This window comes from Puma concolor, chromosome C1 (assembly GCF_028749965.1).
Source record: "Puma concolor isolate L17-30 chromosome C1, mPumCon1.1.hap2, whole genome shotgun sequence".
Lineage (NCBI taxonomy): Eukaryota > Metazoa > Chordata > Mammalia > Carnivora > Felidae > Puma > Puma concolor.
In genome coordinates this window covers 23,444,717-23,461,083 of record NC_141674.1, presented here as the reverse complement: position 1 = coordinate 23,461,083, position 16,367 = coordinate 23,444,717, and the positions used below count along the sequence as shown (strand labels likewise).

The 16,367-nt window shown below is 41.7% G+C and overlaps 1 protein-coding gene across 18 annotated transcripts in view; it reads left to right on the top strand.

Annotated features, from left to right (window-relative positions):
- The window catches only part of PUM1 (pumilio RNA binding family member 1), a 134,403-nt gene that overhangs the window by 60,753 nt on the left and 57,283 nt on the right, over positions 1–16,367 (top strand). For 10 of the 18 annotated variants that reach the window (XM_086716267.1, XM_086716266.1, XM_086716261.1 and 7 more), the window contains exons 5-7: positions 106–284; positions 9,891–10,057; positions 12,094–12,364. The exons of 4 other annotated variants lie outside the window; for them this stretch is intronic. In XM_086716267.1, coding sequence (XP_086572393.1) covers positions 106–284; positions 9,891–10,057; positions 12,094–12,364 — 617 coding nt within the window. The remainder of the gene's footprint in view (positions 1–105; positions 285–9,890; positions 10,058–12,093; positions 12,365–16,367) is intronic. 4 more of the 18 variants (XM_086716268.1, XM_086716269.1, XM_086716271.1 and 1 more) reach the window with 1 other exon arrangement.

Sequence of the window (16,367 nt, the reverse complement as noted above, 5' to 3'; positions counted from 1 at the left end):
GGCAGGCTTCCTGATTCCCAGTCATTGGTTTATCCATGAGACATCACTCATAATTTGTTTGAGCCTCTGGCTGCACTGTATCATGCTTGTGTATCTTTTTTGTAGATCATTCAGTTTCCCAGCCAATCATGGTGCAGAGAAGACCTGGTCAGAGTTTCCATGTGAACAGTGAGGTCAATTCTGTACTGTCCCCACGGTCGGAGAGTGGGGGACTAGGCGTTAGCATGGTGGAGTATGTGTTGAGCTCATCCCCGGGCGATTCCTGTCTAAGAAAAGGAGGATTTGTAAGTTGGCTTGAGGAACTTGTTCCTATATCTCTCTTTTTCCCCCCCCCTAAAGCAAAACATGCCTGTTTAGTTTCCTTAGATATTCACAGCACTAATTACAGTGTATTTTAAAACACTTTTATTGCAATTCGATGTCTGCAAACACAGTAGGAGATGTATACTGAACTTTTTAAAAACAGAGACATGATGTTTTTTTGGGGGATACGTTGATGATAATGTGAGGTAGAACCGAAATCTAGTTCTCAGTTCCTTGGTCTATCAGAAGACATTTTTGGTTTAAAACAAACAGACAGACAGACAGACAAACAAACAAACAAACAAAGTAAAAACAGAAGGAATTAAAATAAGAAAGCTGAAGCTGGGAATAGATCCGAGAGCAGCGATTTGCCAAAACCCAGAAATCTTTAAAGTGGACCAGATATGTAGGACCATTCTTATTTTGCTAGCTAGGCTTTAATTATGGTATGGTCTTTGGCCCTCTTTGAACAGCTTTGCCTCTTGTACCTTGCCTGTCAGGAAATTAGAATGTCTGTTAGTTCCAGATCTGCACACTTTTGTGGGGGCAGGGGTGGGGGGAGGGGATTGATCATCGTTTGACCTCTGTGATGCTCAGTTGTTGCCAAAGCAGTTCCTCTGTCTATAGCCTCTTCCCCTTTACGTCTTAGGCAGTCTTTCTCAAGCATCTTTGGTAGCCTTTCTTTCTCAAAACTGGTTCTTTCTTGTCATCAACTTTCTAGATCTAAGAAGTCTTACCTTGAATTTCCATTTGAGTCGTCCTCAAATGTGTTCTGTGACTGGTTTTATATTCCGTGTCACAGCCAGGAAGGTCATGAAAGGCAGCCTGAATCTGTCTTCCCTCCTTTCCTTCTGACTCGACTTGCTTTGTATGTTTTCAGAATCCTTTCTCTGTGAAGTCTTTTTTGGCTAATATTGTTTTTGGCAGTCTTATAAAAGACCTTCTTTTCCCCAAATCCTGTTAATAATTTTGCCTCCATAACGATCTCACTTTACCTTACAGCATTTATGATCAGTATTTTTCTTGCCATATATCTGTTGCTGGGTATCAGAGGCTTGGTCCTCTTTTCCTCATTCCACTTGAAACTTCTTTAGAGTAGTAGGGTATCATTTTTGGTGAAGCTTCCTTATGTGTCAAGTGCAATTCTTCAGTATGTTAGTGGACATGAAATGAATGATTGTTGACGTGGTTGGTGTGAAGAGAACAGGTGACATTTAAAGTACCCAGAATCCACGTGGAGTTAGCTTTATTCTAGGCATGTCAAAGACGATGCTTCAGCTAACATTGACACTTGCCATGTGGCTGGAGCTCTTAATTCTACAGAAAACCCAGAAAAAATGAACTCCTGTAAGAGGATGTTCTGGATTTCTCCCAGCTTCACACCTAGAAATTTGATGTGAGGAATTTAGCCAGAAGAGGATCTTTTATTTTTATAAAAACCCTTAGGATGATGAAGGGACTAAACTGCGGCTTTTGTCTTGAGTCTTGACTCCTGGTCATTCCAAAGCTGACCTGATCGCTTTTGGGTCTTTTGACCTTGCAAAGACATAGGTCAGGTTTAGTGGCTTGTGGATCAGGTAGGAAAAGCCTTCTTTATTTGAACCTTCCCAAGAGACTACTTGGGAAAAATAAGATCTACCCTTGGATGTGAGGAATGGGTTTGGGCAAAATGATTGTTTCCTTCTTGTCCCGTGGGAAGGATGGTGTTACTTCTTCTCTTCTTTCACCTATCCCCGGTTCACCTCTTCTTCTGCCCTCACACTTTCCCTGTCTCACGAGCACAGATTTCCCAGGAAGTGTTGCCTGCTAATTTCTGTGTATAACTTTTATTTAGTTATTTATCGTAGGAGAAAGGTTGGTATTGTGCATAGATAAATTGTTAGTGTGGTGAACTGGATCCTGTATGCCTCCTGCCATAAATTCTCTATCATGTGTGTGCCCAGTTTCTGATTCTTGGGTATTAGCCAGGAGGCACATGCCTGGGTTACTGTAAAGTTTGGAAGCAGGTAGAAAAATAATTGGAATCAGGAGACAGATAAAACACTGGGACTGAATTACTGCGATTTTTGCCTGCTTCTCTCTTTTAAGCATTTATTCCCTCCACTAATCTTATGACAAAGCAGTATCTTCTGCATCATTGTCTTGTGTTGGATTTTGTGAAGGTGGCTTCCGTCTGAGTTGTCTTGAGAGATTGGTAATTTTCAACCATTGTACAGTATTGTCACCAGAGGAGTTTAAGACCTCAGGATATAGAGGTCAGAAAATTGAACTCTCAGATAATTTACTGAGCCTCTGAGATTTGCATAAAGATAAATAAAACTTCTCCAGATGTGTTTCAACTTCTTCTCAGAAAAAACTTATTGTGGGTAATGAAATACTATCCCATATTTGACTTGAGTCAAGGGTGATACAGAGGACTGATCAGTGACATCAGGCTACCACATTGTATATCCAATCTCTTGGTGAATGGAGGCCTGAGAAGCAGTGAACTACTTTTATCAACTTCATGACCTGGCTTTGCTCTGCCTGTTTGTTAGATGACATTTAACCAAAGCTCTTGGTAATGGAAACCTGAGTCACTTTTTGGTTGTCATAGAATGCATGCAAAAAGGTGAACCTTTTTTCTTTTTTCTTTTCTTCTTCTTCTTCTTCTTCTTCTTCTTCTTCTTTTTTTTTAATTTAGTCTGTCATTGAAAGTGTTGAGTTCAGAGAAGAGCTGCTTTGTAGACAATTATTCTGAGTGGTAGTTGGTGGCTTATGGGTCAGAGCGCTCAGATATTTTTACTTTTTGGGTGACCGGACCTCCAGTAGGCCGTGGGGAGACTCCATTTTAATTCTAAGAGCTGAAAACCTCATCTTCGATGGCATAATAAATGTAGACCTCAAAGCAGGTACCAAGGGGCTATTTCTGGATACTGACAACAGATAACCCAGACTCTGACTAACTTTTTGCTAAGGGTAGTTTAGAACTAAAGTAATCTACTCATTCTACAGTGGTTTTCCACTTTCAGTAAGTTTGTTTCTTGGTTACAGCTTGAATGAAGGTATTTAACTCTTTGTCTAACTTGCCTGAGCTTTCTGAAGTTCATCTTGATTGTACAGATGGACTCAGTTGAGTAGTTTTGGCTTCTGTACTTTCAGGGTGACGGTAAGAATCCCACAGCAGTATTTTATTCTTAGCACCCACTGTAAAATTTTGGTAGTATTCCACATATGAATCAAAAACCAGGGTAGCAGGTTTCAGGATAATAGGGAAACTCAGAATACCAGTTAAGTCAGAGATGAGTCTTTTCGTATCCTTTATTTTATTTACCCCTGGAATGAGACGGCCTTCCTCCCCTGCGTCCCCCCAAAAGCATGGTTCAGAGTGGTTACAAAATCATACGTGACTACCGTATTGTGAGGCTACTGTGTGAAATATCCCATCAAAGGACCTCGCTGTTGGCCTTTGAAATACCAGCTGATCTTCAAATAGATTGAAGCCTAGCTAGTCAGCAGAGTGGGTTATAATTTCTACATTTCTGGTTTATGGTGCCTAGGGAAATGAGAAGACTACTTAAACTTCAGTTGAGGTGAAGACCACCTCAACCTTGCAGAAGAAAGATCTTTAGGAAAAAATACCTTGGGCCGGCCTTTCTACTTGTGTGTAGAGACTGGCGGCTTTCTGACCAGGAGGACGTGTGCACACTCATGGCAGTTCCTTTGGGTCACAAAACTTATAACTGGCTTTTCTAGTCTTTGCTGCATTTGTTTTAGGTAACCAGTGCTACTTAATTGATTTTGTTTAAAAATTGTGTGTAGTGTAAATGCAGTTAGAAGTCAGGGATTTGAATTTCAGCTGAACCTTAATTTTCTCATCTGCAAAATGGAGTAATTAAAAACCCACAAAGTCTCATTTGTATGGATGTGTAATGTATATGAAGATGCTTTGTAAACCTTACAGAATCTTGCTCCACCAAGTCCACGGGCCAGTAGCATTCTCACGACCTGGGAACTTACCCCAGACCTACCCCAGACCTATTGAATCAAAACCTGCTTACTAATTGACAGGATCCTCAGGTGGTTTGCATGCACACTAAAGTTTGACAAATGCGTAATTTTCTTGGAGGATTAAATTACCAGGAGGCCATGGATCAAATCCAGAAAGGCAGACACAGAATCTGAAGCAGGCTCTGGGCTCTAAGCTGTCAGCACAGAGCCCAACGCGGGGCTCAAACCCATGAACAGCGAGATCATGACCTGAGCCGAAGTCGGATGCTTAACCGACTGAGCCACCCAGGCGCCCCTGGTGGAGCCCCTTTAGATTTGAACTTCTCTTGAACAGGAAATCTGCATGCTCTACTATCAATGTCAAGCTTTTAAATACGGACTAGATAAAAAGTTAAAAAACCAACAACCACCTTTTAGAAAATGGTTTTGTTGTGTTTCATCTCTGTAATAACAACAAATACCATTCTGCATGGTCAAGATATATGTTTTTTCCCCCCTCCTGGATCTGGTGGCTACTACGCAGAGAACACTCTTCTTACCTTTTGGCACACCAGGAATTAGGTGATCACATGCGCAGTGTATATTCTGTGTTCCACTGTTTCTAAAGTGTACACCTCCCCACGTTATTCATTTTGAAATTGGAATGCAACCTGAAAATGATAGTATATCACAGTTTAATTGCCCGTATTTCCTTGTTAGCACATAAAATGATGGTATGTTTTATAATTGATTTGATGAAACGTAGTAGTTGGTGGTGGCTCAATTCTGCATACATATCTCAAGAAAATCCGTGGTACAAAGGGTCTAATGATTAGAGCCATAAGTTTTTTCCCAGGGGATGGGGAGACATAAGATATCTAGGACTTTTGAAGCTTTGGGAGGTGGGGGTGGATGTGTCTGAAAAAGGCATTGGGAAAAAGATGTGAAAATGGAATAAAGTACTTTGAAGAATTTTTTTTTGAAAGAGTTGCACTTTTATGTATTGCCTTATTTAATCATTGAAACAACCATTTGAGGTAGATACTGTTGTCCCTGTGAGTTTATAGATGCAAAAAATGAGGCTTAGAAGGAAAGTAGTAGGGCCTGGATTCAAACTTTGTTCTAATTTCGGATATGCAGAATGCTCTTTTTTGGAAAGAAGGGCGGAACATTACTAATCTCATTGAATGTGACTTGCCCCATGGAGCGTTGTGGTACGATCACTGCAGTAAGAGAAGAAATTAAATTCTCATTTCTCTGACTCATTCAGAATTAATAGGTATTCTCCTGAAATATTCCTCCTGTTATGTGAGTCTTTTGACAAAGCTGAGCCATAAATGGATGGATTCTGATCTGCACGATATAAAGTTCTTCTTTTTGCCTGCTCTTCTGTCAATTCTTTATCTACGAGTGGAACACAGTCTTCCGCCTCTGTGTGGGCGGGGGATCTCTCAGAACCCTTCTTGGCCGCACTCTTGAGATTTTGATTGGGCTTGACTACGTGCATTTTGAGCACTCATTGAATCCTATATTTGAATACTACAGGTTTAAGTTAACATTCATTTAAAGGAAGCCCACAATAAAAGGATGCTATTAATCCTTCTTTGTTTTTTCGTTTATTTAGATAATAGACTTTTTCGGTACTATTATGTGACCAAAAAAGCCAAACAAAAACCCTGCCTTTATGATGCTTATGTTGGACTTAATTACAGTGGTTCTCATTTGTGAGTGCTTATTAGAGTTGCTGGAGGAGAAGCTTTTTATAATACTTGTGGGAGCTTCTGCAGACCAATTAAATCAGAGTCTCTGGGTGAGAGCCCAGACACTTGTAAATTTTAAAAAGATTGTGATGTTCAACACTAAGCATACAGCCACTGCACTGTGAAAATGAGTGTCCCTGAGAGGGCTAGATTGGCTATATACTTATATTAGAGTTAAACCGCTTAATTGGGGCATTTAAGAGTTTTAATCTTGATATCATGAATAATGTTACTTAAGAAATACCATCCCAGTGAATAGCTTTTACTAATTATCATAGTACTGTAGTGTAAAATGATTTATACTTCACAGACCTTTTGCATATGCATCATTTTATAACTGCTCTGTTATAATAAAATTATCCCTGTTCTGTAGATGAGAAAATGAAGACTCGGTTTTCATGACCTGTCCAAAGTCCTGTGACCAGTTAAGTGTTAGCAGTCGAGATAGAATGTAGGTTTTGTGCAATCTGGATTAGTCCTTCCTTGCTTCCTTCCTTCCTTCCGTCCTTCCTTCCTTCCTTCTTTCCTTCCTTCCTCTGCATTACTTCTTCCTTCTCTTCCCCTTCCCCATCCCCTTCCCCATCCTTTCCTGAGAGAGGGCCTTGCAAGCTGAGGAGAGGGGCAGAGAGAGAAAGAATCTTAAGTAGGCTCCACACTCAGCACAGAGCCCATTGTGGGACTTGATCCCACGACCCTGGACCATGACCTGAGCCGAAATCAACCTACTGAGGACATTCAACCTACTGAGCCTTCCAGGTGCTCCTGGATTAGGTCTTTCTTAAAGACCATATAGCTATGAATGTACCCTTATCTTAAATATTAATTAAAAATCTCATAAAATGTACCATCCCATTTCTACCCCTGTTTTTCTCTCTCTAGAGTGTTTATATTCCTAAGAGAACATTTTTATGATCCTGAACCCTGTATTCTCTTTTAATAGCAGACTTTTGACAAAAAGTCTTCCCACTTGTGCTCTTGGTATCATTCAGAAATCAGACTTGTGAGCCATTTTTATTTAGGGCTATTGTTGATTTACTGAACTTTTTCTCTTGAGTAAACTTTTTTTTTTTTTTAAGTTCATTTATATGTTTTGAGAGAGAACACGAGCAGGGGAGGGGCAGAGGGAGAGGGAGAGAGAAAGAATCCCAAGCAGCCCCCTCGCTGTCAACGTGGAGCCTGATGTGGGGCTTGAACCCAAGATCATGAGCTGAGCCGAAACCAAGAGTTGGACGCTTAACTGACTGAGCCACCCAGGTGTTCCTTGAGTAAACTTTTTACTGAAATGTGACCCAAGTGCTAAAAAGCATATAAGTCATATATGTTCATCTTTATGTGTTTCTATAAAACGAATACACCCAGTGACCATCCAGATCAAGGAATAGAAGCCTCTCTTGGGTCCCCCACCTTCAAATTGAAGGAACCTACTATTCTGAGGAATTAATAGCCTAATCAGAGCAGAAAACCAGGTATCTATAATTTATATGAATAGACTGTACAATATTGTTGAGAAATGGCCCATTCTAGGGATTCCTTTGAAAATCTAGCCCTTGGCAATATAATTGAGTAAGTTTAGTATCAGTGACTGTTTTCAGGCCCTGGCAGTTGGCTTAGAGACAGGCCCAACAGCTTCTCAGCAGGCCCTTCTGAAGTGTCACCGAGGAAAGAAAATGCAGAGTTGATTTGGTGAGGGCGAATCTCTCGTCACCAGGTTTCTTGCTTGTTGGTGAAACTTGCCACTACTTCTTTATCCCATTTTCTTCCTATTTGGCCACCAGACCTTTGAGCTGCTTGTGAGACATTGGAGCCGAACTGTTCCTTCTGAGCCAGGAACTTGATTTGTAGATTTCTGGAAGATTACTTAGTTGTGTTAGTGGGATCATCCTTCTAATACTCTTGTTATTGGACATTAATGGTGTCACATACAGGTAGAGTTTGTTATCCAGACCGTGTCACTGTCTCCTGGACTCTTATGATAAAGACAGTGGGAAGGTCCTTCTTACGGTAGTAGTAGTTCAGTTTTGCAGGACTTTTTGGTCATTTCAGTTTCCTTCGTCATACTTTTTTTAACTTCTGCCAGGCACTGTATTCAGTACTGGGGATAGGAAAATGAATACATGGTTTCTGTCGGTTTGACCTTTGCAGTAGGAGGGAGGTGTTGTTTCTGGACATTTTGGAAGATGTGTCTTTAGAATCCTATCGTATTCCCATCCCTGCTTTGGGATCTCCCTGTGGCACTTAATTGGCTGTTGTTCGTTCGCTCCTTTTGAACCTGTAACAGTCTTGCACTTCGAAGATTCTCCTGTGAAAGTCCCATCTCGGTGGCTGCCAAAACTGTAGTTTACCGTCTTGATGCCACATGAGTATGAAGTTGTATATCCTTTCTATGTTCCTTCTTGTGTTCCTTGGTTCATATTAGCCGTGAACTGTTTTTCTGTGTCTTGAACCGAGAATGAATTTGAAAGTAAAATGGGCTCTGACTGGCAGGTGAAAGCTCTAAGAATGTCGGGATTCGTGCGTTATCCTCTCTGGGCCAGAGTTCTCCAGGAACTCGCCTGAGAGCGTGTGTGTATTTTGCATTCGTGGGTCTTGCCTGTTCACAACGGAGCGTCTGCTGCTCCGGCCTCCATTATTGACACACCCCCACCCCCAAAATGTGGTTGTGATGACTGGAAATGCTGTAAAGCAGCTCCTCTTTTTCTCATTGGCTCTTGCCTTTTGCCAGGAGCTTTAATTTGGGCCAGGTGTATTTGTTTCTTCCTTTGACTAGAAGTCGGTGGTGAGGACAACAAGCAAGGTTGCCTCTCCAGTTTTATAAAAGTAAAGGTTACTTACCATTCGGTAAGATTCTGCAAAGCTCTGTGAACCATGTCAAGTCACTCTACCAAATCTTCATTTCCTTTTGGAAATCAAGGCGCATTTGCTTTCTATGTCCTGGTCTTAATTTAGGATTGTTGATAAGAGGAGACAGACTTAATTCCCTTAGAAGAAGGGGGCATCGGTGTGCGTGGCACCAAGACAGTTCTTTTAGGTCCAGTCTTTCAGTCTTTGTAGCTTGAAACACTTCAGAGGTCAAGTGTGCTGCACCAGCGATCCAGCTGAAGGTGCTCCCTCATAGTCTCATAATCTGCTATGGGACAGGCAGAGGGTGAGACAACAGATGAGCACTTCTCAGAGTACTTTATTTTGGTGAAAGACTTTCACACTTAGATTGAACATGTTTTGAAGGATTAAAACAAAAAAATGAAGTGAAGGATGATTGGTGAGTTATCGATGCAGTAAGCCCTGAGAACTATTGTGGAGTGGAGGGGGTAGTGGTGCACATTGATTGGCAGGGCACATGTCTCGAGTTAAAGGGTAAGGTGATTGAATTGGACTGATGTCAGACCACACTTAGCACAGTATTCAGAAGCGAGGGAGTTTACACAGGCAATGGCATAGCAGGAAATTCTTTTCGTAGGCTCAACACCTTCTAACTAGACTGTGAGCTGCCACACCTGGGGCTTGTTAGGAGTCATCCTGTTATATGGAATTAGAATTGGAAGTTGAGAAGTGGGACCAAGAGATGTAAAATTGTGGCTGGGCTTTGGGTAGAAAAGAGAAAACGGGATGGTGGGGCACTGGGCATGGTAAGACCGTTCTAAACTCTGTAACATAATTGTATGTCTGTCTCCCCCATTTGGCAAGACTTTCTGCAGTGTTCCTGCCTCTATGTTGTCTGTTAATTAGATTGTACTGTCTTGAAAGGGCCCGGACACTATCCTGTTGTAATTAGCATCTAGTGTAGTCTGGTGTCCACAGTGGTTGCCCGCTATTATTAGTTGATGATGATTAGTGAAGCTGAAGCTATTTTTTAAACAGGGCCCAAGGGATGCAGACAGTGATGAAAACGACAAAGGTGAAAAGAAGAACAAGGGTACCTTTGATGGAGATAAGCTAGGAGATTTGAAGGAGGAGGGTGATGTGATGGACAAGACCAATGGTTTACCAGTGCAGAATGGGATTGACGCAGACGTCAAAGATTTTAGGTTTGTATGTTTTACACTTCTGATTTTTGAATGGGGGCTGTGGGCTTTTGTTTTGATTAGCTTTATTTTGATTTTAGTTTTCTTTTTCCTTCCTTAACTGTCCTTTTTGAGAATTGGGTCTAGTGTAGGCCATACCACAAAGATTCTAAATTTACTGGTAAAGTGGAAATTTTAAGAGCTGTCAATGCCTGGTGCTTTGCCAGAACAGATGTTTTGCATTCGCATAGGACTCTATTATTTGCAGAATGATTCTATACTTATCATTGCAGTGGTTCACAAATAACAAAATCACCTGGGCGGGGGGGGGGGGGGGGGTTGGTGGCGGGTTCCTTGGGACTTTCCCCAAGTTTCTCCCAAATCACTATCTTGGGAGTAACCGTGGTCACTGATGGAAGTGTGTCCTAGCTCTCTGGCTTGTTAGTGTGGAGGGAAGCAGTTGAGAACTTAGGCATTAGATCATTTGGGACTCATAAGCTCCCTTTGAGGTAGGTGGGTCAGTATCATCTCCCTCATTTTGAAGACCCAGAGATGTAGCTTATATGACTTGTTCTTAATTGTATCCCTTCCATGGATGCCTCTCATTCCATCTCTGGTCATGACTGATTTGTAGGTTTTGCCCTGTAATTTAATGTACACGCTATTCAGATAATATTGTGTATCTGTCTTGTACATTTGGCAGTATTCTTCACTTACATAGGTAACCTTTAGTGGTGGTGTATCATTTTCAAAATCCTTAGTGATTGATGTACAGGTAGAGAATTTAATTTTGAATAATTTTAATGTTAGTCTAAAGCCAATGTATGTGTGTCTAAATACACACACATCTATCTGTGATCGTAATTTCTACCACAGCCAGAATTAAAATTCATTTTGGACCATCGTTTGTAGAACACAATTCAGTTGTTTAGTATTCCTAATCTAATTTTTTAATCTTGCGAGTGTAAAGAATTACAGTCTTTGGAGGAAATTTGAGGCACAGAGTAATAACCACTTACCTAAGGTCTTTCGGGTGAAGTGGATAGCCTTTCTCTCCTGATTCTCAGGCAGCCTGTAGCAAGGTTTGGTATAGTTGACTTCTGGCCGGGTGGTGGTAGGGCATGTGCGTGAGAGGGAATACACAGTAGCTTTAATTCGTACTAGCTATAGGGTTTCTTTTAGGGATGAAGGGCACAGAATGTACTCACTGGCTATGCTCCCCTTACCTAGAATGTAATATTGTTTTATATTAGTCTGATTCGGAATAACACAGTCCTCACTCCTCTTCTATAGGGAGATCATGTATCCTGGGCCACCCAAGACACGACTCGTTTATACCATGTCTGGAATATTTACTAATAGTACCCTTTTCTTGCTCTTAGGAGTATCCTGGTTTGGATGATAAATTATACCCTCATATTACTTATAATTCTTAGAATTGTCTCCTCAGCAGGGGCATATCCTAGATAATGAATTTATCGTGTACTGTTTTGTAATGGTTTGCTTCTTCTGGTTGCTTAGAAGGGGAAAATGGGAGACAGTCTTAGCACTGATGAGTAGTACCCAGATAATGCTTAAAATTTTTTTTCACCTATAAAAAAGTTTTTTTTAATAGAATCGTTCTCATTTATGGAATTTCCCCCTAGAAGCTACTTTTTCCGTTGGGTCTCTGTTTAAAGAAAGAGTAGGTGTTGTTTTGGGGGGGCATGGTTTACTACCCACATTTTGGATCTTGTTTTCATGGATGCCACAGGTAGCGTTTTTTTCCAGTTCATTCATTATTCCTCAAATCTGGGCCCTTTGGTTAAAGGGATTGTAAATTCTTAGTGGTTAATGTGGATTTACGGGGTGGGTTGTGGTGGGAAGAGACAAGGAATAGAAGGGTCGTTTTATGGGATATGACACGTAAATACCATAAAGTGTCTCTGGTTGTTTTGTAGAAATAGTGTTAAGTGCTATTGACAGTAAACTGCTCAAGGACCTTGTCCTTAAACTTGGGTTGCTGTAGTGTCCCTCCCCGCTCAAAATAAGGTTTAATGCCCTTTACTTTCTCTGTTTAGCCGTACCCCTGGTAATTGCCAGAACTCTGCTAATGAAGTGGATCTTCTGGGTCCAAACCAGAATGGTTCTGAGGGCTTAGCCCAGCTGACCAGCACCAATGGTGCCAAGCCTGTGGAGGATTTCTCCAACATGGAGTCCCAGAGTGTCCCTTTGGACCCCATGGAACATGTGGGCATGGAGCCTCTGCAGTTTGATTATTCAGGCACGCAGGTACCTGTGGACTCAGCAGCAGCAACTGTGGGACTTTTTGACTACAATTCTCAACAACAGGTACTGTGTGTGTCTCTGTCACTCTCTCTACTCCCCTCCAGCCAGCGCGTGATTCACGTGACTTAAGAATGGGGCGGGGGGGGGGGGGTGGTGGGAGGAGGGTGGCATTATTTCAGGCTACCGATAGGCAGCACTCCTTACCCCGACGGTGACGTGGGCGCACAAAAGCCTCTGTATCTTCCCCGCAAGAAGCCAATTCCCATGCTGAGATTATTGGCGAGAGATCATTCTGCTCCAAATGTCCTTCCTTTGGCTCCTCTGTCCCACCAAGGCCCGGCGAGTGGGTGAGGTAGTGGCGCCTCTCGTGACACAACCCTCTCGGATGCTGAAACTAGTCTCTCTGAAGATTAATGTAACTGTGATGCCGTTGGTTTGTTTTGTTTTTAAAATAGTAAACTCTGTTACCTGCTGCTGGCAGGAGTCCAGTGCCAGGTCATCTTATTAGTCATGTCTTTTAATTAAGTGAGCAACTATAGATGACAGACATACCTGCTGCCGTTCACCAGAGTTTAAAATAGGATTGGGGGAAAACACAAATCACTCAATGTAAAATCTACAGTGAAATGACTTGGCTCTTTCTTTTCTTCATAATTCCTTAGAAAATACTGTATGTGTGCCTTGTGGGTTTGAACGCACGGTGTGACTAACTCTGGGGTTTACTGATTCTTCTGTTCAATTCAAAAACAAAAAGCCACTAACTGTCTAAATTATAAAAGGGGGTGCGTGGCTTCCCCATCTTGTCAGGTACCACAAGTTCTCTCTTGTGGCTGGAAGCACTTTGACGGGCCATGAATTTCTGATATTCATTAGTTTTGGACTGGAGCATAAATACAAACCTCTAGGCTTGAAAGGTTAAATTTTCATTTCCAAGTTTAGTAATTCTACATCTGTAGGGGAAATTGGCTTATGTATGTGGTCTTTGGAGATCAGTGTATCATACTGTCCCTTTGTTATTGTCACAAATAGTTGATTTTAAATGAATTTTGATTGATAGACAACTGGATAATAAAGTTAACCATATGAAGTTTACAAAAGGAAATCCCTTTAAGGGATGATGTGATACATGCGCTCTGCTCGTATCAGATGGAACTATTGGGTTTAATTAACACACACTTTTTTCCGGACAGAGTGAGCTGTTAAGTGTCCACCACTCTCCCTGTGGTTCCCAATAAATACGCCACCTCTTCGTAAGAATGACTTTTTGTGCTTTTTCTCTTCTTTCACTCTTTGACCCTTTCACAGTGGCTCCTCAAAACAGCCGTTTTGAGTGAAGCCAGAAATTGCTAAATTCAGGTGCTGAAGGCAGATTAGACTTAAAATCTGTGCCACATCAGCAAATGTAGGGGGACACTGCTACCACATAGACCTCAGCTGGCTCAGCTTAGGAGAGGAGTGTGGTAGTTCCGTGTCTAAATTGAGGTTTGTGAGTGTAAGCTGCTTCTAATCAGAGTTCTTTAACTTGTTATGTTAAGAAGTTTTATCTGAATCTTCCTTTTACTCTTGTCTTCTTTGGTCTGAACTTCCCCAGCAACCGTTACAACTCTGGCCAGTTTTGGTGCTTAGCTTCCCATTCCCCATCTAATTCAGTCTGACCCTCTGCTTGTGAAGGAAAATCTGATGCTCTTTGATTTAATTGTTTTTTGCGTCATAATCAGAGTTGGGATTCTCTTTCAATGTATTGATCTCTGGTTTCGAACTAATTTGACTGACGTTTTAAGAGGCTGGATAATTATTAGAACTTGAATAGATGATGTCCGTTTGCAAACTTCTAAGCAGTTAACATGATTCCATTAAAGATAGCACCCACTCAGATTTATGAAACCTGGGATGCCTTTACACTTCCCATTTCAGTAATTTTGAAAGTGAACATTACTGTTTTGAAAAGGAAACTGTTGTTGGCTTTTGGCTTCCCGTGCACGTCTTGGTTGAGGCAACATAGAGGCATTGTTCCATAGGTGAACCACCATCATGTGATGTGGTCATGGTTGTTTTATCCCACGGGCCCACAGTTCCTACTTTTCTGCATAGATTCTTTTACACAGCCTTGTAGCGGGCGCCCTAATAGCATGCCCTGGAACTGTTGGGCCAGGACTCCTCTATTTTCAAGACCCTTACCCTCCTCCAAATGTCTCCTGCATAGAGGCAGGAGGAGCTGTTAAGAAGATAGGATCTCTTTTCTGCTAGAAATTGGTGTTTGATCTTCTGTTTTATCCCTCCAATATTTCTTTTTTTAATTTTTTAACATTTATTTATTTTTGAGAGACAGAGTGAGCAGGGGAGGGGCAGAGAGAGAGAGAGAGAGAGAGACACTGAATCTGAAGCAGGCTCCAGGCTCCGAGCTGTCAGCACAGAGCCCGATGCGGGGCTCGAACCCACGAACCGTGAGATCATGACCTGAGCTGAAGTCAGATGCTTAACCGACTGAGCCACCCAGGCACCCCGAATATTTCTTACTCTTACTTTCCATTACATTTCATTCCTGTTTCCCTTTCTGCTAATTTATTTTTATTTATTCTTAAAAATTGTTAATGTTTATTTATTTTTGTTAGAGAACAAGCAGAGGAGGGGCAGAGAGAGAGAGGGAGAGAGGGAGACACAGAATCTGAAGGTGGCTCTGAGCTGTGAGTGCAAAGCCCACTGTGGGGCTTGAACCCACAAACTGTAAGATCATGACCTGAACCAAAGTTGGAGGCTCAACTGACTGAGCCTCCCAGGCGCCCCTCCACTAATTTAAATTGTTGTCATTTTTGAAGGTCCAGTGCTGCTAACTTTCTTGGTTTCCAGATCAGTAAGTTGTATTGTCTGTCTCCTTTGAACTCCGTGGTGCTCTGTGCTTCTCTGAAGAAAAAGAATCACGATGTTCTGCCTTGTGTTATGATTTCTTGTTTCATAGTCCTTGCTAGGTTGTAAACTCCTTGAAGATAAGCCCTGGGTCTTGTTCTTCTGTGTCTTCTGATTGGCTTTAGCAGACCAGGTTTTCAGGAAACTTCTCTCATATCCCGATTATAGTGTCTCAGAATATCCCCCATATTAAATATACTTCCCCAAACTAAAATCTGGAACTAGCCTTCTCAGAGATCTGGAGGCCCCTCTTTGAGGCCCTGCTTGTATTCTAATAAGCGAGTCCTTTAGATCTAGCCCACTAAGCTTGTGCCTCATGTATGTAACTAGACCTGTATCATACCTAGGAAATTACCTCCTTTTTAGGGTCACAGCCCTCTGTTGCCATCTGATCAGAAAACGTACGTAATTCTTCTGCAGTCTAGTTTTGTGGATAACTTCAGGGAGATCACAGATTTGTGGATTGTGGATTATGACTTTCTTTTCTCGTTTTTTTGTTCTCGCTTGTAGTGGAGCGTATCTTTCATGAATGAGATGGGCTCCCCCCACCCACAGCTCTCCATTTAGTTGTTGTGACTCATTCGGTCGTTTAAATAGTGCAGGGAAGTACTCGATGACAAGTGTAGGTCATGCCCATGTCCTAGAAGCTTAGACAAGGGAGAGCATACTCTATTCTGGGGAGGGAAGGACTTATGGAAGAGGTAGATCTTGAGCTGTACCTTGCAAGACTTGTTTATATCAGGAAAAGAATGAAAATTCCATGGGAGGAAATAGTAAAACATAAAGGCTTAATACTAGAAATTAACAGGTACATGTTTAGTAGATAATGTAGTCATCCAAGGAGGTGGGTGAAGTTGAAAAAAAGTGACTTGTGAGATTGCATAGTGTTGTGTCCTCTTACCTGCTTTGCTGTGCTGCCTTATTGACGACAAGACATTTCTAAGAAGGAATGACTTAATTATCACAGTTTAGTTTTTTGTGTTGAGTGTTGGTTCAGTAGCAGTTTTAGACCTTCTTTTACCCGTATTAACCTTAATTATTGACGATTGTGTCCTTCTAGGAAGCTGGGTTCTGCTTGTAGTGAACAGAGCTGGTGCTCATAGTAAGACCATGATACGTGGAACCATGTGCGGCAGTTGAGGAAGTGTACATGCTAAATTGG